At 42.2% G+C, this 25,560-nt stretch overlaps 1 protein-coding gene across 3 annotated transcripts in view; it reads right to left on the reverse strand.

Moving 5' to 3' along the window:
• The window catches only part of oca2 (oculocutaneous albinism II), a 110,029-nt gene extending 90,617 nt beyond the window's left edge, over positions 1-19,412 (reverse strand). For 2 of the 3 annotated variants that reach the window (XM_047813048.1, XM_047813051.1), the window contains exons 1-8: positions 19,183-19,412; positions 17,020-17,106; positions 16,308-16,481; positions 13,823-13,880; positions 12,821-12,893; positions 12,332-12,489; positions 9,568-9,650; positions 4,609-4,762 (exon numbers count right to left, since the gene is read on the reverse strand). In XM_047813048.1, coding sequence (XP_047669004.1) covers positions 4,609-4,762; positions 9,568-9,650; positions 12,332-12,489; positions 12,821-12,893; positions 13,823-13,880; positions 16,308-16,481; positions 17,020-17,106; positions 19,183-19,385 — 990 coding nt within the window. In that variant the 5' untranslated portion in view covers positions 19,386-19,412. Of the gene's footprint in view, positions 1-4,608; positions 4,763-9,567; positions 9,651-12,331; positions 12,490-12,820; positions 12,894-13,822; positions 13,881-16,307; positions 16,482-17,019; positions 17,107-17,272; positions 17,301-19,182 lie in introns of those variants that run through there. The other variant, XM_047813049.1, reaches the window with a different exon arrangement.
• Between the last annotated feature and the right edge of the window lie 6,148 nt (positions 19,413-25,560).

The following is a 25,560-nucleotide window of genomic DNA, read 5'->3' on the forward strand; positions in this document are numbered from 1 at the left end:
TGTGTGTGTGTGTGTGTGTGTGTGTGTGTGTGTGTGTGTGTGTTTTTTCCTCTTACATCCTTTCACAAACAGCTAAATTCCTCTGAGCCGCTAAGCGTTACGATCCTAAAGAGACCCCAAAATATCTGATCGTCTCCAGAACTCCATATTCTCCGATTTCTCACAGGTCCTACATCATCAGCCCGGCTTCGTGCTCGCCGGCGAGATCGCTCAAATTTTCCGAGGTCATGAATATTCCATAAAGCTCCACGAAGCCGTTTAAAAGGTGTTTGGTGTAAGAAATTCGGCATGCATTATTTATGTGTCATTTAACGCACATCAATATTCATAAATATTCGATGCTAAAGGTTTCTCTGATTCGAAGCTCTGCATCATTTCGCAACAAATATCCATATTATTTGAGCTGATTATACAAGTCCTAGCTTCATGACACTACTTTGGACACTCGTTATATACTTATTTATATTCAGATTATTTTATACAGATATTATTTACACCACAGCAGTGTTGAATATTCAAAACAGGGACTTTTTCAGACTTCCTATAAAATGGGACGTCTTCTTGTGGATTTGTGTAGGTCGTAAATCTACACAAGATAATCCACAATATCGTGTCTTTATAAATGATCGTATTTGTATCTGTGTTAAATTTTGCTCACAATTTTTTACACATTATGCGTAACATTTTACATGTACGTGGACTTAATGGGAGGCGGGGCTTAACGTACATAAATATAATAGGTGGAGCTTTGTAAATATGGACACGTATGAGAAGCGGGGCGTCGTGTAGTTTAGATCCATATAGGTGATGATGCTTCGTGTATGTGGACTTGTTAAGTAGGAGGGGCTTCGTGGACATGGTAATATGGGAGAGGCGGAGCTTTGTGTACATAAACTTCAATGAGAGGCGGGGCTTCATGTACATGGACATGGGAAGTGGTTTATTTATTATAAGGACTGAGCAGTACTTCAAGTAGTCTACATGGACTACAATAAGAAAAAGAGGTGAATTATCGGACATGTACATGGATAAAAATGGAGCTTCGTGTACATGAGAAAGAGGTGGAGCTTCGTGTACATGGGAAAGAGGTGGAGCTTCGTGTACATGGGAAAGAGGTGGAGCTTCGTGTACATGGGAAAGAGGTGGGGCTTCGTGTACATGGGAAAGAGGTGGGGCTTCGTGTACATGGATAAGAGGTGGAGCTTCGTGTACATGGGAAAGAGGTGGAGCTTCGTGTACATGGGAAAGAGGTGGGGCTTCGTGTACATGGGAAAGAGGTGGAGCTTCGTGTACATGGGAAAGAGGTGGGGCTTCGTGTACATGGGAAAGAGGTGGAGCTTCGTGTACATGGGAAAGAGGTGGAGCTTCATGTACATGAATAAGAGGTGGAGCTTCATGTACATGGATAAGAGGTGTACATGGGAAAGAGGTGGAGCTTCATGTACACAGACATGGATAAGAGGTGGAGCTTCGTGTACATGGATAAAAATGGAGCTTCATGTACATGGAAAAGAGGTGGAGCTTCATGAACATGAGAAAGAGGTGGAGCTTCGTGTACATGAGAAAGAGGTGGAGCTTCATGTACATGAGAAAGAGGTGGAGCTTCATGTACATGGTGGAGCTTCATGTATATGGATAAGAGGTGGAGCTCTATGTACACAGACATGGATAAGAGGTGGAGCTTCATGTACACAGACATGGATAAGAGGTGGAGCTTCATGTACACAGACATGGATAAGAGGTGGAGCTTCATGTACACAGACATGGATGAGAGGTGGAGCTTCATGTACACAGACATGGATAAGAGGTGGAGCTTCATGTACACAGACATGGATAAGAGGTGGAGCTTCATGTACACAGACATATATAAGAGGTGGAGCTTCATGTACACAGACATATATAAGAGGTGGAGCTTCATGTACACAGACATGGATAAGAGGTGGAGCTTCATGTACACAGACATGGATAAGAGGTGGAGCTTCATGTACACAGACATGGATAAGAGGTGGAGCTTCATGTACACAGACATGGATGAGAGGTGGAGCTTCATGTACACAGACATGGATAAGAGGTGGAGCTTCATGTACACAGACATGGATGAGAGGTGGAGCTTCATGTACACAGACATGGATAAGAGGTGGAGCTTCATGTACACAGACATGGATAAGAGGTGTAAACAAATCAGCCCAACGCTGTACTTCAGCTTTATCCACTGGAATCCAAACTCTACCCATTGCCCCTTGACAGTGTTTATTTTTCCTCAGAGCTTCCTCGCCTCAGTCTGTGACACTGATGCCTTCAGACAGTTTCTGCATGACGTGGCAGTTTCAGTGGAACCCCCGCGGTCTCCTGACCCCTCCGCCTGCTGGAGATGTTCACTCACGTGTTTAATAGGCATTTTAATTGCAAATGAAACGGCTTCCTCCTGATCCGAGGATGATTAATTAGAGGCGTGAGGTAAATGCAGGGTCAGTGACCAGTCACGATGACTCACTGCTTCTCCTGTGGGCTTGAAAGCATAATCTAACAAACGACCCCCCCCCCCCAGTGATATTAAGAAAATAATGAGTGCTGTGTTCAACTTCATAGCTTATTTATCTTAATTAATAATAATAATTGATTCGTTTTAATCCATTCGTTCACGGCGGTTAATTGCTACGATTACAAATGACCCTGATACCAGGGTGTCAATATTTATACACACTGGACTTAATGTTAAGTTGTATGCATTAGAACATTAATAAATGTTCAGACAAACATCCATTAACACTGAGAGTTCATAACTTTATTAAAATGACTGATGCTTTATTGAAGCTGTAGTTTATGATTTGTTTAGATTTAGATTTTTAATCTTTGGGACAAATAAAAACACCAGCGTTGAGATTTATAACGCTGTGTCATAAGACTGTTATAAGCATATCATAAACATGTAACGACCGCTCATAACCCCTCCGTTTAGCTCGGACTGTCTATTGAAGGAGTCTCCAGTGTCAGTTTGCGGTTTCTCTGTGACACAAGCTGCATTTTGTTTGTTTTTGTCTTATAGACTCTAAGAGAGAGACAATTAAGACAAACTAGTGAAGGAACGACTCTTTATAGCTGCTATAACATAAGAGACAACAGAAACAACTCGCTTTGCAACATTAAAAGCAACTATAAATGGATAGGATAAGATAAGGTTGTGGGTTCGAGGGGGAAGTCGTGGCCTAATGGTTAGAGAGTCTGACTCCTAACCCTAAGGTTGTGGGTTCGAGTCTCGGGCTGGCAATACCACGACTGATGTGCCCTTGACCAAGGCACCGAGACACCCCACCAACTGCTCCCTGGGTGTGTGTTCATGGTGTGTGTGTGTGTGTTCACTGCTGTGTGTGTTTGCACGTTCTCCCCGTGCCTCGGGGGTTTCCTCCGGGTACTCCGGTTTCCTCCCCCGGTCCAAAGACATGCATGGTAGGTTGATTGGCATCTCTGGAAAATTGTCCGTAGTGTGTGTGTGAGTGAATGAGTGTGTGTGTGTGGCACTCCGTCCAGGGTGTATCCTGCCTCGATGCCCGATGACGCCTGAGATAGGCACAGGCTCCCCGTGACCCGAGAAGTTCGGATAAGCGGTAGGAAATGAATGAATGAATGAATGAATGAATGAATGAATGAATGAATGAAGATATATGTAGGCAATTGGTGTTGTGTATGAGGAATAAAACACTTCAGGATGTGCTACAGGAACACATTATTAACCTCCAGTTGGCGACAGAGACGCTGATTATTTTCCTGTAAAAGCACGACACAGCGGTTTATTTCTCCAGACGAGAGCTGTTTAAATACTCAAGACGAGGTTTTAATGCATTTCTACTATTCACATAATAAACTAACAAATTTTAAATCCAAGAGATCTAAAGTCTAGTTCTATTTCATATCTCTTATCCATTTCTAATCAAATTTTATAGGACAAAGTTTCAGAGCTAAAACATTTATGTACTGAAACACCCTGGTTTATGATTTTACAATAAATTACATTAAGACCGTGATGCATTCTGACACATTACGTTCTTTACAGCTAATTACAGGAATTTTCTCTCTCTCTTTTTTTTTTTGCTTTGTTTTTATTTTATTTGTTTATTGTATAATTTAATTTTTGTTTTTATTTTATTTTACTCTTTTTGTGATTTCACAATTTTTTTTTAATTGTTCGTATTTACCAACTTTATAATGTTTTAAAAAGGAAAAGAAAGTTTCGTTCTTTATTTTTATTATTTTTTAAATAATAATTTACATATTTACTAAGTTTTCTTATTAGGAGAGTTTCATTTTCTCCATACTTTTTTTTTTACTGGACTCTGCATTATTTTTAAAAAAATGTTAAATGGCTGTCAAATGTAAAAAGGATTTAAATAAAATAAAATAAAGAGATTCACATTTTTGTAAGTCTATCTATTAAAATCATCAGTTATTAGATTTTACTCATTATTACATTTCTAATCCCACTGAAACCTGCAGGAAACCGAGTGCCCACTAGTGGTGAAGTGCAGCACTGCAGCATTATACAGTTTAATATTAGCAGGTATTTGGTGAGGGATGAAGCCTTGAAGACAGACTGAAGAACTTCCACTTTACCTCGAAGATGATCAGCACGTAAACTCCAGTCAGGATGAGTCCAGCGATTAGCACCTGAGTTTCCACTCGTAAAGAAAGAGCCTGGTGAGTCATGGACAGAGGAACCACCTGATTGTCCTGCAGGAAGGCCTGCACGTTAATCTGGATTGGAGCTCTGGAGAAAAAATTCACAATGATTTACTTCGGTAAGAAGGTTGTAATCATCAGTTGACTTGTTCACCTTCAGTCTCTCAGAGTCTCTACAAGTCTCAGTTAGTGTCTCTCTGAGATCTATAAGTCTCTCTGAGTCTCAGTTAGTGTCTCTCTGAGATCTATAAGTCTCTGTGAGTCTCAGTTAGTGTCTCTGAGATCTATAAGTCTCTGTGAGTCTCAGTTAGTGTCTCTCTGAGATCTATAAGTCTCTGTGAGTCTCAGTTAGTGTCTCTCTGAGATCTATAAGTCTCTGTGAGTCTCAGTTAGTGCCTCTGAGATCTATAAGTCTCTCTGAGTCTCAGTTAGTGTCTCTCTGAGATCTATAAGTCTCTGTGAGTCTCAGTTAGTGTCTCTCTGAGATCTATAAGTCTCTGTGAGTGTCAGTTAGTGTCTCTGAGATCTATAAGTCTCTGTGAGTGTCAGTTAGTGTCTCTCTGAGATCTATACGTCTCTGTGAGTCTCAGTTAGTGTCTCTCTGAGATCTATAAGTCTCTGTGAGTCTCAGTTAGTGCCTCTGAGATCTATAAGTCTCTCTGAGTCTCAGTTAGTGTCTCTGAGATCTATAAGTCTCTGTGAGTGTCAGTTAGTGTCTCTGAGATCTATAAGTCTCTGTGAGTGTCAGTTAGTGTCTCTCTGAGATCTATAAGTCTCTGTGAGTCTCAGTTAGTGTCTCTCTGAGATCTATAAGTCTCTGTGAGTCTCAGTTAGTGCCTCTGAGATCTATAAGTCTCTCTGAGTCTCAGTTAGTGTCTCTCTGAGATCTATAAGTCTCTGTGAGTCTCAGTTAGTGTCTCTCTGAGATCTATAAGTCTCTGTGAGTCTCAGTTAGTGTCTCTGAGATCTATAAGTCTCTCTGAGTCTCAGTTAGTGTCTCTCTGATATCTATAAGTCTCTGTGAGTCTCAGTTAGTGTCTCTGAGATCTATAAGTCTCTGTGAGTCTCAGTTAGTGTCTCTGAGATCTATAAGTCTCTGTGAATCTCAGTTAGTGTCTCTGAGATCTATAAGTCTCTGTGAGTCTCAGTTAGTGTCTCTCTGAGATCTATAAGTCTCTGTGAGTCTCAGTTAGTGTCTCTGAGATCTATAAGTCTCTCTGAGTCTCAGTTAGTGTCTCTCTGATATCTATAAGTCTCTGTGAGTCTCAGTTAGTGTCTCTGAGATCTATAAGTCTCTGTGAGTCTCAGTTAGTGTCTCTGAGATCTATAAGTCTCTGTGAATCTCAGTTAGTGTCTCTGAGATCTATAAGTCTCTGTGAGTCTCAGTTAGTGTCTCTCTGAGATCTATAAGTCTCTCTGAGTCTCAGTTAGTGTCTCTCTGATATCTATAAGTCTCTGTGAGTCTCAGTTAGTGTCTCTCTGATATCTATAAGTCTCTGTGAGTCTCAGTTAGTGTCTCTCTGAGATATATAAGTCTCTGTGAGTCTCAGTTAGTGTCTCTGAGATCTATAAGTCTCTCTGAGTCTCAGTTAGTGTCTCTGAGATCTATAAGTCTCTGTGAGTCTCAGTTAGTGTCTCTCTGAGATCTATAAGTCTCTGTGAGTCTCAGTTAGTGTCCCTGAGATCTATAAGTCTCTGTGAGTCTCAGTTAGTGTCCCTGAGATCTATAAGTCTCTCTGAGTCTCAGTTAGTGTCTCTCTGAGATCTATAAGTCTCTGTGAGTCTCAGTTAGTGTCTCTGAAATCTATAAGTCTCTGTGAGTCTCAGTTAGTGTCTCTGAGATCTATAAGTCTCTGTGAGTCTCAGTTAGTGTCTCTGAGATCTATAAGTCTCTGTGAGTCTCAGTTAGTGTCTCTCTGAGATCTATAAGTCTCTGTGAGTCTCAGTTAGTGTCTCTGAGATCTATAAGTCTCTGTGAGTCTCAGTTAGTGTCTCTGAGATCTATAAGTCTCTGTGAGTCTCAGTTAGTGTCTCTGAGATCTATAAGTCTCTGTGAGTCTCAGTTAGTGTCTCTGAGATCTATAAGTCTCTGTGAGTCTCAGTGTCTCTGAGAGTCTCTGAGTTTCCCTGAGTCTGTAATATAGGATAAGGACAGCAGAGCTACTGTCACTCTCCTGATACCTTAAAGTCATTTAACAAACCACACAAAAGTCCTGAAACAAGGCCCAAAAATCCAAGCACTGAAAAAAGAAAGACTTTTTTACTTCTTCTACAGATATTACCCTCTCCATAACCCCACCACTCCATAACCCCACCTCTCCATAACCCCACCACTCCATAACCCCACCACTCCATAACCCCACCTCTCCATAACCCCACCACTCCATAACCCCACCTCTCCATATCCCCACTACTCCATAACCCCACCTCCTGATAACCCCACCTCTCAGTAACCCCACCTCCTCATAACCCCACCTCTCAATAACCCCACCACTTCATAACCCCACTACTCCATAACTCCACCACCTCATAACCCCACCTCCTCATAACCCCACCACTACATAACCACACTAGTACATAACCCCATCTCTCTAGAACCCCACCCTGTCTCGTTCCCAAGCTTTACGCTACATCCTACAACAGAAATAGTTCTGTATGTCGTATCCACGCTGTCTTTAATTATTTATTTAACTTTATTCTAATTTCTTGTAATAAATCAGGATCATGGCGTTTGGTCTGATTAAACTTATCAAATTATTAATTATTCAAGTAATAATTATTAACCTCTATGTCTTCAGTTTCTCCCCTGAGTACAAGGCAGTGTGATTCCTGCCCCAGTGGTCAGGTACTTACACTTCAGATAGTGCCACCGGGGGCAGAAACAACTCCAGGACCTCCATAGTTTTTATTTTACTTTTTTATTTTAATTTCTTTTTATTTAGAGATGTATTTATTTATTTATTTATTTATTTACATCCTGCAATCCCACCACGTTCACATTTACATAGTGCAGCCTTTATTAGCTAACTGTTTTGTGTTTTATTTTCTAACAGACACTGCAGCATTTTATTTTTTACTCTTCACTGATGATGAGCAGTGTTGGGCAGTAACGAGCAGTGCTGGGCAGTAACGAGCAGTGCTGGGCAGTAACGAGCAGTGCTGGGCAGTAACGAGCAGTGTTGGGCAGTAACGAGCAGTGTTGGGCAGTAACGAGCAGTGCTGAGCAGTAACGAGCAGTGTTGGGCAGTAACGAGCAGTGTTGGGCAGTAACGAGCAGTGTTGGGCAGTAACGAGCAGTGCTGGGCAGTAACGAGCAGTAACGAGCAGTGTTGGGCAGTAACGAGCAGTGCTGGGCAGTAACGAGCAGTGTTGGGCAGTAACGAGCAGTGTTGGGCAGTAACGAGCAGTGCTGGGCAGTAACGAGCAGTAACGAGCAGTGTTGGGCAGTAACGAGCAGTGCTGGGCAGTAACAAGCAGTGTTGGGCAGTAACGAGCAGTGTTGGGCAGTAACGAGCAGTGCTGGGCAGTAACGAGCAGTAACGAGCAGTGTTGGGCAGTAACGAGCAGTGTTGGGCAGTAACGAGCAGTGCTGGGCAGTAACAAGCAGTGTTGGGCAGTAACGAGCAGTGTTGGGCAGTAACGAGCAGTGCTGGGCAGTAACGAGCAGTAACGAGCAGTGTTGGGCAGTAACGAGCAGTGTTGGGCAGTAACGAGCAGTGCTGGGCAGTAACGAGCAGTAACGAGCAGTGTTGGGCAGTAACGAGCAGTGTTGGGCAGTAACGTGTTACAGTAACGCACGCAGTTACAGTACTTTTGACAGTAACTAATACTGTGATGCATTACTTTTTAAATAAATATATATACATATAATAAATAAATAAATAAATATATATATACATACATATATTTGTGTTTATCCGTTACTTTTTTAAAGTAATACATTTTGGCTGAAGTGTGGGGGTCACGGTGCCTTAGTGGTTAGCACGTTCGCCTCACACCTCCAGGGTCGGGGGTTCGATTCCCGCCTCTGCCTTGTGTGTGTGGAGTTTGCATGTTCTCCCTGTGCCTCGGGGGTTTCCTCCGGGTACTCCGGTTTCCTCCCCTGGTCCAAAGACATGCATGGTAGGTTGATTGGCATCTCTGGAAAATTGTCCGTAGTGTGTGAGTGTGTGAGTGAATGAGAGTGTGTGTGTGCCCTGTGATGGGTTGGCACTCCGTCCAGGGTGTATCCTGCCTCGATGCCCGATAACGCCTGAGATAGGCACAGGCTCCCCGTGACCCGAGAAGTTCGGATAAGCGGTAGAAGATGAGTGAGTGAGTGAGTGAGTGAGTGAGTGGCTGAAGTGTAGCCTACAGACTAACCTGTTTACAGCAGCGACGCATTGTAGGATTGGTGGATGCCAACCTGTAAACACGAAGACGCCGCACTGTGGGCGTTTCCGTTTATTCGTGTATGTGCGGCAGTAATGGCGAGTCAAGGCGAGAGTTTCTCAATTATATCATTTTAGTTGAGCATAAAGATAAAAACCTTTTAGTCAAATGTAAGCTGTGTCTTTGTGGTATGTGGTACGGGATGTGGTAGCTCAGTGGTTAAGGTGTTGGGCTACTGATCAGAAGGTCATGAGTTCGAACCCCAGGTCCACCAAGATGCCACTGCTGGGCCCCTGAGGAAGGCCCTTAACCCTCAGTTGTAAGTAACTCTGGAGTTGGGTCCACTTTAGTTTTTGATTCTGATTATATTATTCAGCTTGTTTTATTTATTTCAGAAATCCTTGTGATATACTGAGTTTGTGTTAGACTGACTTAAATAAACTAGTAACTAGTAACCGTAACTGTAACTATTTCTTAGTAACTAGCACAACACTGATGACGAGTGTGTAATGGTTAGATTACCCAGTAAGCATCGCAAAGGTCCTGGTTTTGAGAATCTGGTCACTCCGTCTGGAATGTAGAGGAATGGTCCAGTTATAAAATACCTGTTTAAATCACAGAGAAAAATAAAAACAGAATCAGTGACATGCTGAGAGACGTCCTGCAGCCTCCTGGGTAGTGACGGCAGTGCAGGACATTTGCATTTAGAGTGTTGCTTATACATCACTGTCACTTTATTTACCAGCATGTGCTGTTGATTTGTAAAATGTGTCACACAAAAAAACCCCACATCAATACAGATCATCCAGAGGTCAGGAGGATAGGAAGAGATCTGAACACACTCTGCTGGCAGGGACACCACAGAGGAAAAGGACTTTATTTCTAATCAGAGATTTTTTTATGAAGCGTAACGGCGTGTGGACAGACGGAAGGTTTAGGGATTTCTGTGTTTATTAGTCAATTATGTAAGTGAGCATTCGCATAAAAGTACATGTTCTATAGCTGTTGTTTATCTACAACATTCACAGCAAGTGATACAAAGTCTAATGAATTTTATTTTTTATGTCATGTACACAATCATCAGTAAATCAGTGAAATTATTTGGTCCTTATCAAGAAAATAGAGTCACAATCAGTCAAAGAATAGAATTAACAGTAGACAAGAAAACAGAAAAAAAGATAAAATAGTAATAAAAATAAAAATAAAAAATAATAATACTGATACAGTGAGAAATGAAGCAGAGATAAAAAGCTGAAATATAGAGAACTGATATAAAGTGCAGATCTAAATATCTATAAATCTAAATATTACATTTAATCCTCCTGGAAGTTCTTTTTCTCCGATTCTTTACAGTTCTGGACTTAAATCCGTTTCATTTCAGTTTTCTATACAAGATTCAAATGATTTCTGATCCTTGACAGTAAAATTAAAATTTTATTAAGTTTCAAAAATGGAATTTAAAAGTAAATGAAATAAAAAAAATATTTTGAAAGTAAAATAAAAATAAGGAAAATGGAATTTAAAAAGAAATAAAATAATAAATAAAAACGAAAGCAGAGCCACTGTTACATCCTGATGGTGTCATTGTTTTTCTATAAAAACACATCATCATTATTTCAGATCAATAAAAAGACTTTTATTTTAGTCCAACAAACAGTTTACAAACACGACGGCTCTAAAAACCACAGCAGCTCCGTTTACACCAGTCACACTGATGTACTGATGTATGATCACACACACACACACACACACACACACACACACACACACACACACACACACACACACACACACACACACACACACACACACACACACACACACACACACACACACACACACACACACACACACACACTCACACACACACCACACACACACACAAACACACAAACACACCACACACTCACACAAACAAACACACACAACACACACACAACACACACACACCACACACACATCACACACACTCACACACACACACTCACACACACACCCACACACACCACACACCACACCCACACACACACCCATCACACACCCACACACGCACACACAACCCACACACACACACACTCAACCACCACCACAACACACACACCACACACACACACAACACCACACACACCACACACACCACCCACACACAACACACACACACACACACAACTCACACACACACACACACCACTCACACACAACACACACACCACACACACACCACACACACACACACACACACACACAACACACACACACAACACACACAAACACACACCACTACACCACACACAACACACACACACCACACACACAACACACACAACACCCAACACACCCAACACACAACACACCACACACACAACACACACCACACACACCACAAACACACACACCACAAACACCACAAACACACACACACACCACTAACACCACAAACACACACACACCACAAACACACACACCACAACACCACACACACACCACTAACACCACAAACACACACACACCACAAACACACACACCACAACACCACAAACACACACACCACAAACACCACAAACACACACACCACAAACACAACAAACACAACAACTCACACCACACATCACCCACACACACACACCAAACACTCACACACCACACACACCACCACACAAAACACAAACACACACAAAAACACTCACACACCACACACAAACACACACACCACACCCCACACACTCACACACTAAAACACCCAAACCACACCAAGCACACAACAACAAAAACAAACACACAAACACATCAAAACTCACAGCTCACAACAAAAAACAAACCAACCACTCCACTCAAAACACACAACACAAACCCACACAAACTCCCACCACCACACACCACCCCACCACTCAACCCACACACCACCCCACCCAAACTCAATCACGCTCTCCCCTCACCCACACCCACCACCTCTTACTCACACACAAACCACAACACCCCCACACAATCGCCACACCCACCCCCCAAACACACACACACACACACACACACACACACACACACACACACACACACAATCACTCACACAATCACTCACAGAGAGAGAGAGAGAGAGAGAGAGAGAGAGAGAGAGAGAGAGAGAGAGAGAGAGAGAGAACAGAGTTGTATTTCTCACTGAATGCTAGAACCAGTACATTAATATAAACCTGTATAATAATCAGAGTTACAGAACTCATCCACACCTTCAGCTTCAACATGCTTATTTATTTTTATGTTGTTTAACATGTGACAGATTTAGATGTCTCACCTGTTGCACTCGTTTCCTGCGGGCCGATATCTCCACCGTCTGCTCTACCTGCACCAGGATGTATTCCTGTGCAGGAATGTCCTGGATCCCACCCTGAAACGGACCACCGACCTGCAGCTTCAGCAAGGCGTTCTCACGGAAATTCGTCAAGTTCATGGCTGTGAGTTTGAGCGAGTCAAGGAAAAGCTCACAGTCATGCAATTCAGTTTCAATTCCATTTATTCCTTTAGACTCAGGAGGGAACCTCATCCTTATTTAGGTGACATGGACAGTAAATAAAGCGTCATCTCTCCAACAGTTGCTCAGTTAGTTCAGTACAACATGACAGTGATTTACGGTCCTCTGTTCATCAGAAAAATCCTCGGTCTGCTTCACGTTAGACATTTTATCTCCATCATAAAGGTACCTGTGATGCAAAGGAAACTAGCAGGAATGTGGACACTTTGGTTTGGTGCAGAATTTAATCAAGTTTTTAAAGGAAAAAGATACAGAAGCTTGACGCGGACGAGACGGCCAGCATCCTCCAAGGACGATCTCGATCAGGAAACATGCTGAACAGCAGCTGAGCAGGAAACGGATACTCATTAATAACAAAATAAATAATAATTCTAAAAAAGTTCCTCATATGAAACCAATTCCCCCAAATTCCTCTTGCCTCTAAAGGTCCTGCATTCATTCACTCACTCACTCATCTTCTACCGCTTATCCGAACTTCTCGGGTCACGGGGAGCCTGTGCCTATCTCGGGCGTCATCGGGCATCAAGGCAGGATACACCCTGGACGGAGTGCCAACCCATCACAGGGCACACACACACACTCTCATTCACTCACACACACACTCACACACTACGGACAATTTTCCAGAGATGCCAATCAACCTACCATGCATGTCTTTGGACCGGGGGAGGAAACCGGAGTACCCGGAGGAAACCCCCGAGGCACGGGGAGAACATGCAAACTCCACACACACAAGGCAGAGGCGGGAATCGAACCCCCGACCCTGGAGGTGTGAGGCGAACGTGCTAACCACTAAGCCACCGTGACCCCCCTGGTGTACAAACTGTTTAAAAAAATAAAGAAATGAAACTCATGCATTTATAAGAAAATAACATCTGACTGATGTGAAATATTGACAACTTATAACACACCGATCGGTCAACATTTATTATTTTATTATTTATTGTTTATTATTTATTAATGAACATTATATTACTTTCGACTTTTTATTCGTTCATCGATGTGTCCGTATAATGCATCGTTGACCAGATGAGTCCGTGTGAAGGAGTGGTTACCATGGAAACATGGAGTACCTTAATATAAACCCGAGCCAGTGTCAGAGCTGCTGGAGAATGAAACAATGCCTACTGACCAATCAGATGTGAGAATTTAAGAAGTCAGTGATGTGTGTGTGTGTGTGTGTGTGTGTGTGTGTGTGTGTGTGTGTGTGTGTGTGTGTGTGTGTGTGTGTGTGACAGAGGGAGAGAGACTTACTGTACAGAGGATGACGATGATGAAGATGGTCACAAGTTTTGTGACTCTTAAACAGTTTCTGGGGAAAAGAATATAAAGACACACACACACACACACACACACACACACACACACACACACACATTTATTTTTACAGCATTTGGCAGATGCCCTTATCCAGAGTGACGTACAGAAGTGCTTAAGTCTCTATCATTGGTGACATTAACTCTGGTTCACTAGGTTACTTAAGATACCATGAGACATAAACATATATACAACAAACAAGGAAAGAAGTGCGAGTTGAAGTGTTTCCTGAATAAGTAGGTCTTCAACCGTCGTTTGAAAATAGCCAGTGACTCAATGTCTGTGACTTGGGGAAGTTCGTCCCACCACCTTGGTGCCAGAACAGAGAAGAGACTTGTAGTATACTTGCCTCTTACCCTGAGAGATGGTGGAACCAGTCGAGCAGTGCTGGTAGATCGGAGGTTGCGGGGTGCAGTGTGAGGAGTGATGAGGGCTTTGAGGTAAGAGGGAGCTGGTCCATTTTTGGCTTTGTAAGGCCAGCATCAGTGTTTTGAATCAGATGTGTGCAGCTACCGGAAGCCAGTGGAGGGATCGCAGCAGGGGGGTGGTATGAGACTGAACTAGAACCTGAGCAGTCTGTGTGGACAAAGATGGTCGAATCCTTCTAATGTTGTAGAGAAGAAACCGACATGAGCGAGTCACGTTAGCAACATGAGAGGAAAAGGACAGTTGAGTGTCCATGGTTACCCCAAGGTTGCGAGCTGTGGCTGAAGGGGAGATCAGATCGTTGTGCAAGGATATAGCAAGATCGTGACCTGGGGATGGATCACATGATGATCCGCAGTTCAGTTTTGCTAGGATTGAGCTTTAACTGATGAGCAGTCATCCATGATGAAATTTCTGCCAGACATGCTGAGATCCGATCAGAAGCTGTGGCATCTGAGGGTGGGAAAGAGAAGATAAGTTGTGTATCATCAGCATAGCAGTGGTAAGAGAACCCATGTGATGAAATAACTTCACCAAGAGAGTGAGTATACAGGGAGAAAAGAAGAGGACCAAGTACTGAGCCCTGTGGGACACCAGTGGAGAGTCTGCGTGGAGCAGATGTCACTCCCCTCCATGTTACCTGATATGAAAGTCCTTCCAGGTAGGAAGCGAACCAATCCCAAGCTGATCCACAAATCCCAAGTTTCTCAGAGACATCCAAAAGGGTTGTTTCTGTGGAATGAGCCGCTTTAAAGCCAGACTGGTTGGGGAATCCGTACTGTGAGATGTAAGTGCAGTCTGGGCAGAAGTGATGGTCCTGCATTCTTCTCATGGTAGAAAGAAGCAAGGTCTTCTGCAGTCAGGGAGGATGAAGCAGATGGAGCCGGGGGGTTAGTAGAGAAGAGATGATGTTGTGGAGCTTCCAAGGGTCTTGTGCCGAAGCATCAAGCTTTTCCTTGTAGAAAGAAGTTTTGGCAGAAGTTACATCTGAGAACTTGGCCAGGAGTGTACAGTAAGAATCAGATCAGCATCAGATGAGGAGGGAAGACGATTGAAGCTTGTCAGAGGGGAGGTTGAAATCACCCAGCACTGTCAGAGGGGTACTGTCGAAAGGAAAAGCACTAAGCAGAGTGTCCATTTCTCCCAGAAAGTCTCCTAGGGGACCAGGAGGGCAGTAGACAACAATGTTGATTGGAGATGTGACTGAAATAACATGGAATTTAAAAGAGGAGATGGTTAAATGAGACAAGAGGAGAGGTGCAAAGCAGCATCTCCTTGACAACAATAAACCTGAACCACCACATCTTCCTGTTTCTTATGGTGAGGAGACAGAAACAAACACACACAGAAATGCACACACACTCACACACCCACACACACTCAGAAATGCACACACTCACATAAACACACACAGACACACACACACAAACACACACACGCACAAACACACACACACAAACACACACACGCACAAACACACACAAAAACAAACACACACACACATGCATAAACACACACACAAAAACAAACACACACACATGCATAAACACACACACACAAAAACAAACACACACACATGCATAAACACACACACACAAAAACACACACACAAACACATGCATAAACACACACAAACACACAAAAACACACACAAACGCATGCATAAACACACACAAACACATGCATTAACACACACAAACACACACACAAACACATGCATAAACACACACAAACACACACACAAACACATGCATAAACACATGCATAAACACACACAAACACATGCATAAACACACACAAACACAAACACACACACATAACACACACACACACAGAAACGCACACACATACAGTGAAGCTGATAGTAGTACATGGGGTTGGAGGAGACAGAAACAAACACACACACAGAAACCCAGAAATGCGCACACACTCACACACCCACACACACTCAGAAATGCACACACACACACACACACCGTGAAGCTGATAGTAGTACCTGAGGTTGGAGGAGAGTTTGAAGTTGTTCTCAGTTTTGTCAGTAGACACTGAGCGAGACAGACTCGTCACTTCGCTCCCCAGGCGACATCTTCGCTCCAACTCTGCAGAATTTCCATCCCATAAATCGTCTCCGGGTCCAAAACCGGTGTCACGCAGGGTCATGTATGTTAAACTACACACACACACACACACACACACACACACACACACACACACACACACACACACAGCGGCCCATCTTCTAATATATTTAAAAAAAATTAATCATCTGTACAAAGGACTAAAACATTTTAAAAACCTTATCATGTTTGATCAGGACTATAAAAAAAATGTAACAATATTCTTGACATATTTCTTAATAAATAATATATCTTAATATTTTACAGTTCAGGACTTCAGGACTATAAAAAAGATCTGATTTCTGAGGTTTTTAAAAATAATTTTGGTTATTTTTTAGTGATTTATATTAGAAATTATATAAAATAAAATAAAAAGTAAATAAATACAGTGTCAGGATCTTTTTCACTTTTATTTAGTTCACTGAGTCGTTCCAGTTGATTCAGAACAACATTCTCTTCACTCAGATCACCGTAAAGTGACATAAGGTCGATTTGTTAGAAATCTCTGCATGTGAAAGTGAGAGAAAGTCCACATAAACGTCCCCATGAGGAAACACTTTGTGAGTAAATGTGTGACAGACTGAAACTTGCCCGTCGTCCCGAGTGATCCGGAGCAGTGGAGATCTCTCCGTCAGGCTCGTCTTTCCTCTCAGGAAGTTCACCATGCTGAAGTTTTGTCTGTCACGACAAAAACAAACAGGGTTTAAATAAACAGGTGATTTGATATTAGAGCTGTGACAAAATGCTGATTTATTCAAAAATAAACAACAGTTAGACATCGATGATTTACATTTAGACTTATAAATTTATTTGCAAAAATATTCAGTAACGGGGTTACTGTTACCATAGAGTTACTGTTACCATGGAGTTACTATGGAGTTACTGTTACCATGGAGTTACCATGGAGTTACTATGGAGTTACTGTTACCATGGAGATACAATGGAGTTACTGTTACCATAGTGTTAGTGTTAGTGTTACTACAGTGTTACTGTTACTACAAAGTTACTGTTACTATAGTTACTGTTACTACAGTGTTACTGTTACTACAGTGTTACTGTTACTACAGAGTTACTGTTACTACAGAGTTACTGTTACTACAGAGTTACTGTTACTATAGTTACTGTTACTACAGTGTTACTGTTACTACAGAGTTACTGTTACTATAGAGTTACTGTTACTACAGAGTTACTGTTACTATAGAGTTACTGTTACTATAGTTACTGTTACTACAGTGTTACTGTTACTACAGAGTTACTGTTACTATAGAGTTACTGTTACTACAGTGTTAATGTTACTATAGAGTTACTGTTACTATAGAGTTACTGTTACTACATAGTTACTGTTACTACAGAGTTACTGTTACTACAGAGTTACTGTTACTATAGAGTTACTGTTACTACAGTGTTAATGTTACTATAGAGTTACTGTTACTATAGTTACTGTTACTACATAGTTACTGTTACTACAGAGTTACTGTTACTATAGAGTTACTGTTACTATAGTTACTGTTACTACAGAATTACTGTTACTATGGAGTTACTGTTACCATAGTGTTAGGATAGGGTTAAGGTTACAGTTACAGTAGCTACAACCCTGACCATTTTATTCTTTCATCTTCTTGAAGTTAACGTTACACAGAAATGCAACTTGATGTCTGGAGAAGATTTTTACTGCTTCACCTCTGACTGTTCCAAAGCACTGACACTGGAGACTCCTTACATAAATGTTCAGTAAACATGAGCTTTCACAAACCTTCAGCACATCAGGTTTATATAAGAATGTTGAATGAGCTGTTACTGTAGAACTGACCACGCATTTAAACTGCACTATTATAGGAAAGGAATCAGGACTATGTGACCAATCAGAATCCAGCATTCAGCCTCACTGTGGGGTAAAGACATTTTTATTTACAGCAATGAATCATGTTCTGTTTCAGGTGTCAGATTTGTACCTTTCTGACACTGTGCACAACTTTTGCTTCTCTGGTATCTAAAATTACCTTCGACCTTTGACCCTTTATTAGAAAAACTCTCAGACTGTGCAGGAGAATTTGATTGACGGCTCTGGCATTAAGCTGAGCATCATTAAAGAGTGTGTCACTCACACACACACACACACACACACACACACACACACACACACACACACACACACACACACACAGTGACTGAGTCTGGTGTCTCACCGTCCTCACACACACACACACACACACACACACACACACACACACACACACACACACACACACACACACACGGTGACTGAGTCTGGTGTCTCACCGTCCTCACACACACACACACACACACACACACACACACACACACACACACACACACACACACACACACACGGTGACTGAGTCTGGTGTCTCACCGTCCTCACACACACACACACACACACACACACACACACACACACACACACACACACACACACACACGGTGACTGAGTCTGGTGTCTCACCGTCCTCACACACACACACACACACACACACACACACGGTGACTGAGTCTGGTGTCTCACCGTCCTCACACACACACACACACACACACAGTGACTGAGTCTGGTGTCTCACTGTCCTCACACACACACACAATTAATATATATTAATATATAAAACTCAAAACTCATTGGTACTGTTAGGAATATCTCTCTCTCTCTCTCTCTCTCTCTCTCTCTCTCTCTCTCTCTCTCTCTCTCTCTCTCTCTCTCTCTCTCTCTCTCTAAACTATTGGCACCCCAGCAGGTGGTACCTGTGCTCCTGGTGGTCGGTGTAGATGATGTGGTGTCCCGGTGGTACAGCGGCGGCCTGCAGCAGCTTCTGTGTCTCCGTCCTTTTAGAAAATCCTTCTAAGAGCCGCAGCTCATCAAAGTTTCCTGCCACAGCTTCAGACTTCTGATGGCCCTGAGCTCCCGCCTGCGACGTCTCCAAACCGTTCTTATTCTCCAGATACATCCTGAATAAACAGGACAAAAATAAGCATGATGTCTCATTTTACTGAGTAAAAAAAATCACTGGAAGAATTATACAAGAATCGATTTTAATACGCACAAACACTCGCCATCTAGTGGCCATTCTGTGAATAATCTATCACTGCTCCTCTAGGATGCTCTGACATCTTTGTTGGTTGTGGACGTAAGTTTTGTGATGTCACTTCTGTGTTCAGTTTAAGCCCATGGGTAATTTTCTGTCCTGAAACACTGACTAAAGTTTTCACTGAGCAGTAATTGGTGTTAGCTTTATATAGCTGGGGGATTGTAGGGTTTTATTTAAAGAGTCCCATGATGCCTCAGTTTGCCTGACATGTCCTGGGAGTGATAAAGTCCCAGACCTGTAGGACAAAACCACCCCAATTAACAGGTAGAACAAGACTGAAAATCTCACCTGATAACCCTTCTACTGCACACAAGCTAAGTGGGGCCTAAGGGCATTGTTAGCAGTGTGTGTGTGTGTGTGTGTGTGTGTGTGTGTGTGTGTGTGTGTGTGTGTGTGTGTGTGTGTGTGTGTGTGTGTGTGTGTGTGTGTGTGTGTGTGTGTGTGTTTGTGAGATCTAATCCCTCTACGTGATGATAAGCTTAAGTGTAAGAATCACTCCGCTTTTCTAGCAACTTCTCTGTGCTAGTTCTCACATGATCATCACCATCATCATCATCATCATCACACAAATGTTTAAAGTGTGTGTGTGTGTGTGTGTGTGTGTGTGTGTGTGTGTGTGTGTGTGTGTGTGTGTGTGTGTGTGTGTGTGTGTGTGTGTGTGTGTGTGAACTGGATCTTAGGGATTAATCTTCACATGTACAGGAAACAAAGCCTGAGTTCAGAGTCCACGTGAGCCACATTCCAAAGAGCTCCACATTGGGGTTAATTGCGTCATTAGCACTGATCTCATGTGGCAGAAAAATGAGCCTGAGGCAAGAACAACATAACAGGGTTGTTATCATTAGTGCTCACTGTTAAACTGACAAATTATTCTACAATCATATACTGTATAGTTTACTAGCTTGCGAAGCTAATGACCTTCCTGATATAATTAATGTGATAGTTAGCTAAACATTAGCCAGCTTGCTAACAAACATGGCTGTTTATTAATAGTTACTACTTCCTGATAGAGAGGTAACATCAGCTAAGCTGGTCTGCATTAGTATGTGTGTGTTTATTTAACTTACTGAGCTCATGGTGTTCATCTAAAGCTGCAATCTGCATCAAATATGTACATAAAATAAATAAAGGCTAGTTGGGATGTGTTAGATTTGCTGGTCATGTGACATCACATAAGTGTATAATGACCAGAACAATAACACACACTCTACTATAACTCACACACTACTGTAACACACACACACTACTGCAACACACACATACACTACTGTAACTCTACTATAACTCACACACTCTACTATAACTCACACACTCTACTGTAACACACACACTCTACTGTAACACACACACTCTACTGTAACACACTCTACTGTAACTCACACACTCTACTGTAACACACTCTACTGTAACACACTCTACTGTAACACACACACTCTACTGTAACACACTCTACTGTAACTCACACACTCTACTGTAACAAACACTACTGTAACACACTCTACTGTAACACACACACTCTACTGTAACACACTCTACTGTAACACACTCTACTGTAACACACACACTACTGTAACACACACACTCTACTGTAACACACTCTACTGTAACACACACTACTGTAACACACACACTCTACTGTAACACACTCTACTGTAACTCACTCTACTGTAACACACACACTCTACTGTAACACACACTCTACTGTAACACACTCTACTGTAACACACACACTCTACTGTAACACACTACTGTAACACACTACTGTAACACACACACTCTACTGTAACACACTCTACTGTAACACACTACTGTAACACACTCTACTGTAACACACTCTACTGTAACACACTCTACTGTAACACACTACTGTAACACACACACTCTACTGTAACACACTCTACTGTAACACACTACTGTAACACACTCTACTGTAACACACACTACTGTAACACACACACTCTACTGTAACACACTCTACTGTAACACACTACTGTAACACACACTACTGTAACACACACACTCTACTGTAACACACTACTGTAACACACTACTGTAACACACTACTGTAACACACACACTACTGTAACACACACACTCTACTGTAACACACTCTACTGTAACACACTACTGTAACACACACTACTGTAACACACACACTCTACTGTAACACACTACTGTAACACACTACTGTAACACACTACTGTAACACACACACTACTGTAACACACACACTACTGTAACACACTCTACTGTAACACACTACTGTAACACACACACTACTGTAACACACACACTACTGTAGCAGACACTGTCTACTGTAATACACACTTTCTCTAATATAACACTAACACATTTTCTCTACTGTAACACACACTGTCTGTCTCTCCTGTAACACACATTCTCTCTCTCTCTCTCTCTCTCTCTCTCTCTCTGTCTCTGTCTCTGTCTCTGTCTCTGTCTCTGTCTCTGTCTCTGTCTCTGTCTCTCTCTCTATCTCTCTCTCTATCTCTCTCTGTCTCTGTCTCTCTCTCTCTCTCTCTCTCTCTCTCTCTCTCTCTCTCTCTCTCTCTCTCTCTCTCTCTCTCTCTCCCTCTCTCTGCCCTTACAGGAGTAGAGGAAATGCTTAGGCACGCTCTTGATGTAAGCTTTTGTTCTCCTTGGTTGATTTACTTCCATCTGAGTCTGGAACAATGAGGCAGCCACATACCCCCCCCCCCCACACACACACACACACACATGCACACACACACATGCACACACACACACAAACACACACACAAACCACATCGTGTCAGCATGAGAAGAAGATGGAGCAAACCGCATCTTGTTATCTATGACCAATCATTTGGATTTGCTCGTGCACACCAGAGACTCTCGTCTTTCATGATACATCCCCAGAGGCATTCAGGCCTCACCATGAGTCACACTCGAGAAAGGAAGTGAGACACAGTGTGAGATAAATAAACACAAAAATAAATCCCATCTAAAACACAAACCCACAGTTTAAAACAAACATTAATGAAGAGATAACATGCTTAATTACTTCAAGCTCTTTGATTTCTAAAAAAGTTCCTCATATGAAACCAATTCCCCCAAATTCCTCTTGCCTCTAAAGGTCCTGCATTCATTCATTCATTCATTCATTCATCTTCTACCGCTTATCCGAACTTCTCGGGTCACGGGGAGCCTGTGCCTATCTCAGGTGTCACCGGGCATCAAGGCAGGATACACCCTGGACGGAGTGCCAACCCATCACAGGGGACACACACAAACTCTCATTCACTCACACACACACACTACGGACAATTTTCCAGAGATGCCAATCAACCTACCATGCATATCTTTGGACCGGGGGAGGAAACCGGAGTACCCGGAGGAAACCCCCGAGGCACGGGGAGAACATGCTTTTTCTCCTAAAGCGTCTGTATTTTCAGAAATGTTCTTACTGAGATACATCTAAAAATGACTGGGTTCCTATCAGGTTCCTGCAATGAAAGTTCCCCCTAAACCTGTTGAGTAAAATAAAAAGTTCCTTTTGATGGAATTCCACCTTAATCTTTCCTAAAGGTTCCTGGGGTGGAAATGATCCTAACCTTCCTAGATTCCCAAACAGGTTCCTCTTGGGGAAATAAACACTTTACAGTTTGATGAAAACATTTTACTTGTGCATCCGAATTCAAAAAAATGCAGAAAACCTGCGAAGTTCCTGAGAAGGTTCCTGTAACGAAAACATGCTAACATTCTTACATTCCTCGATTTTAGAAGGAATCTGATTTTTAGGTTCCAGAAAGTTTCCTTTAAATAAAATATAAAAGCTATAAAAATATTTTAAAATATAACCTCCTGTGATCAATACATCACATACAAGTGTCATTTGGCTTAAACACATTTCACACATTTAGTAACATTTCCCCTGAGGAACATTTTGAAAATTGCGTGAATGAACGTGTGTGTGTGTGTGTGTGTGTGTGTGTGTGTGTGAATGAGAGTGTGTGTGTGAGTGAATGAGTGTGTGTGTGTGTGTGTGTGTGTGTGTGTGTGTGTGTGTGTGTGTGTGTGTGTGTGTGTGTGTGTGTGTGTGTGTGTGGGAGTGTGTGAGTGAATGAGAATGTGTGTGTGTGTGTGTGTGTGTGTGTGTGTGTGTGTGTGTGTGTGTGTGTGTGTGTGTGAGTGAATGAGTGTGTGTGTGTGTGTGTGTGTGTGTGTGTGTGTGTGTGTGTGTGTGTGTGACTGAGTGTGTGTGTGTGTGTGTGTGTGTGTGTGTGTGTGTGTGTGTGTGTGTGTGTGTGTGTGTGTGTGTGTGTGTGAGTGAATGAGAGTGTGTGTGTGTGTGTGAGTGAATGATTGTTTGTGTGTGTGTGTGTGTGTGTGTGTGTGTGTGTGTGTGTGTGTGTGTGTGTGTGTGTGTGTGTGTGTGTGTGTGAGAGTGTGAGTGAATGAGAGTGCGTGTGTGTGTGAGTGTGTGTGTGAGTGAATGAGTGTGTGTGTGTGTGTGTGTGTGTGTGTGTGTGTGTGTGTGTGTGTGTGTGTATGTGTGTGGTGTGGTGAATGAGTGTGTGTGTTTGTGTGTGGTTGGTGTGTGTGGGTGTGTGTGTGTGTGTGTGTGTGTGTGTGAGTGAATGAGAGTGTGTGTGTGAGTGTGTGTGAGTGAGTGAATGAGTGTGTGTGTGTGTGTGTGTGTGTGTGTGTGTGTGTGTGTGTGTGTGTGTGTGTGTGTGTGTGTGTGTGTGTGTGTGTGTGTGTGTGTGTGTGTGTGTGTGTGAGTGTGTGAGTGGGTGTGAGTGTGTGTGTGTGTTTGTGTGTGTGTGTGTTGTTTTTGTATGTGTGTGTGGTTTGTGAGTGTGTTGTGTGTGGTGTGTGTGTTGTGTGTGGTGTGTGTGTTGTGTGTGTGTTGTGTGTGGTGTGTGTGTGTTGTGTGTGGTGTGTGTGTGAGTGAATGAGTGTGTGTGTGTGTGTTTGTGTGTGGTGTGTGTTGTGTGTGTTTTGGTGTTTTTTGTGGTGGTGTGTGTGTGTGCTTGCTGCGTGTGTGTGTGTGTGTTTGTGGTTGCGTTTTTGTGCTTGTTTTTCTTGCGTGCCTGCGTGCGTGCCCTGAGTGTGTTTGTGTGTGTTTTTTGTGTGTGTTTTTGTGTTTTTGTGTGTGTGTGTGTGTGTGTGTGTGTGTGTGTGAAAATGAATGAATGAATGAACCTTTTGAAAGAGAAAATGCACAGCGAGTTCCAGCCGTTTTTAAAAAGGTTCTTGCTGTAAGAAAAAAAATCTGCTGTGGTGAAAATTCATCTAAACTCTCTGAAGACCTGAAAAGTTTCTTCTGGTTGAATTGAATCTAAACTTCCTAAAGTAAAAATAAACCTTTTTAATAAACTTAAAACATATATATATATTTATTTTATATTATTAGATGATATATTCTGATTTTTTAATCATCATATCAGTTTATTTAATTGTATTAATTATTCAAAAATCTTTTAATCAAAGAAAATTTAATTCATTAGTTAAATTAAAACGTCTTCATTTCAAGTTTCTCAGTTATAAAATTCTATTGTTTTATTTTTTTTGAGAGAACGTTTCAGAGTGGAATTGGTTTAAAAATAATGAACAGTAAAAAAAAAAAGAACCTGCCTGAAACCTGCATGCATGAAGAAATGAAGAATTGTTTACCTTGTAAAAGGTGATGGAAGTGATGACGATGAAGAGGATGATGATGAAGATGGTGGTTCAGTAATTTTGTGAAGAATTACATGAAAGCTTCCATTGATATTTTTGCACTGATGGGGAAAAAGCTGAATATCTCAAATCTCCGGTGATCTTCTGAGAGGTGCTCCACGCTGGAACGGCCGCCGGGAGGAAGAGGAGGGACGAAGAGGATAATGAGCAGAAGGAGGAAGAGGAATGGGGTGGTGATAAAGGTACTGGAGACTGAGAGGAGAAGAGGAGAGTGTGGGAATGTTAGTGAAATTATATCAGGAGAAAGAGGGAGGAACCAGAGCAGAACTGTGCACTGTGACGGTGGAGGATGGACCATGATCATCTCTCT

Source organism: Tachysurus fulvidraco, chromosome 5, assembly GCF_022655615.1.
Source record: "Tachysurus fulvidraco isolate hzauxx_2018 chromosome 5, HZAU_PFXX_2.0, whole genome shotgun sequence".
NCBI lineage: Eukaryota > Metazoa > Chordata > Actinopteri > Siluriformes > Bagridae > Tachysurus > Tachysurus fulvidraco.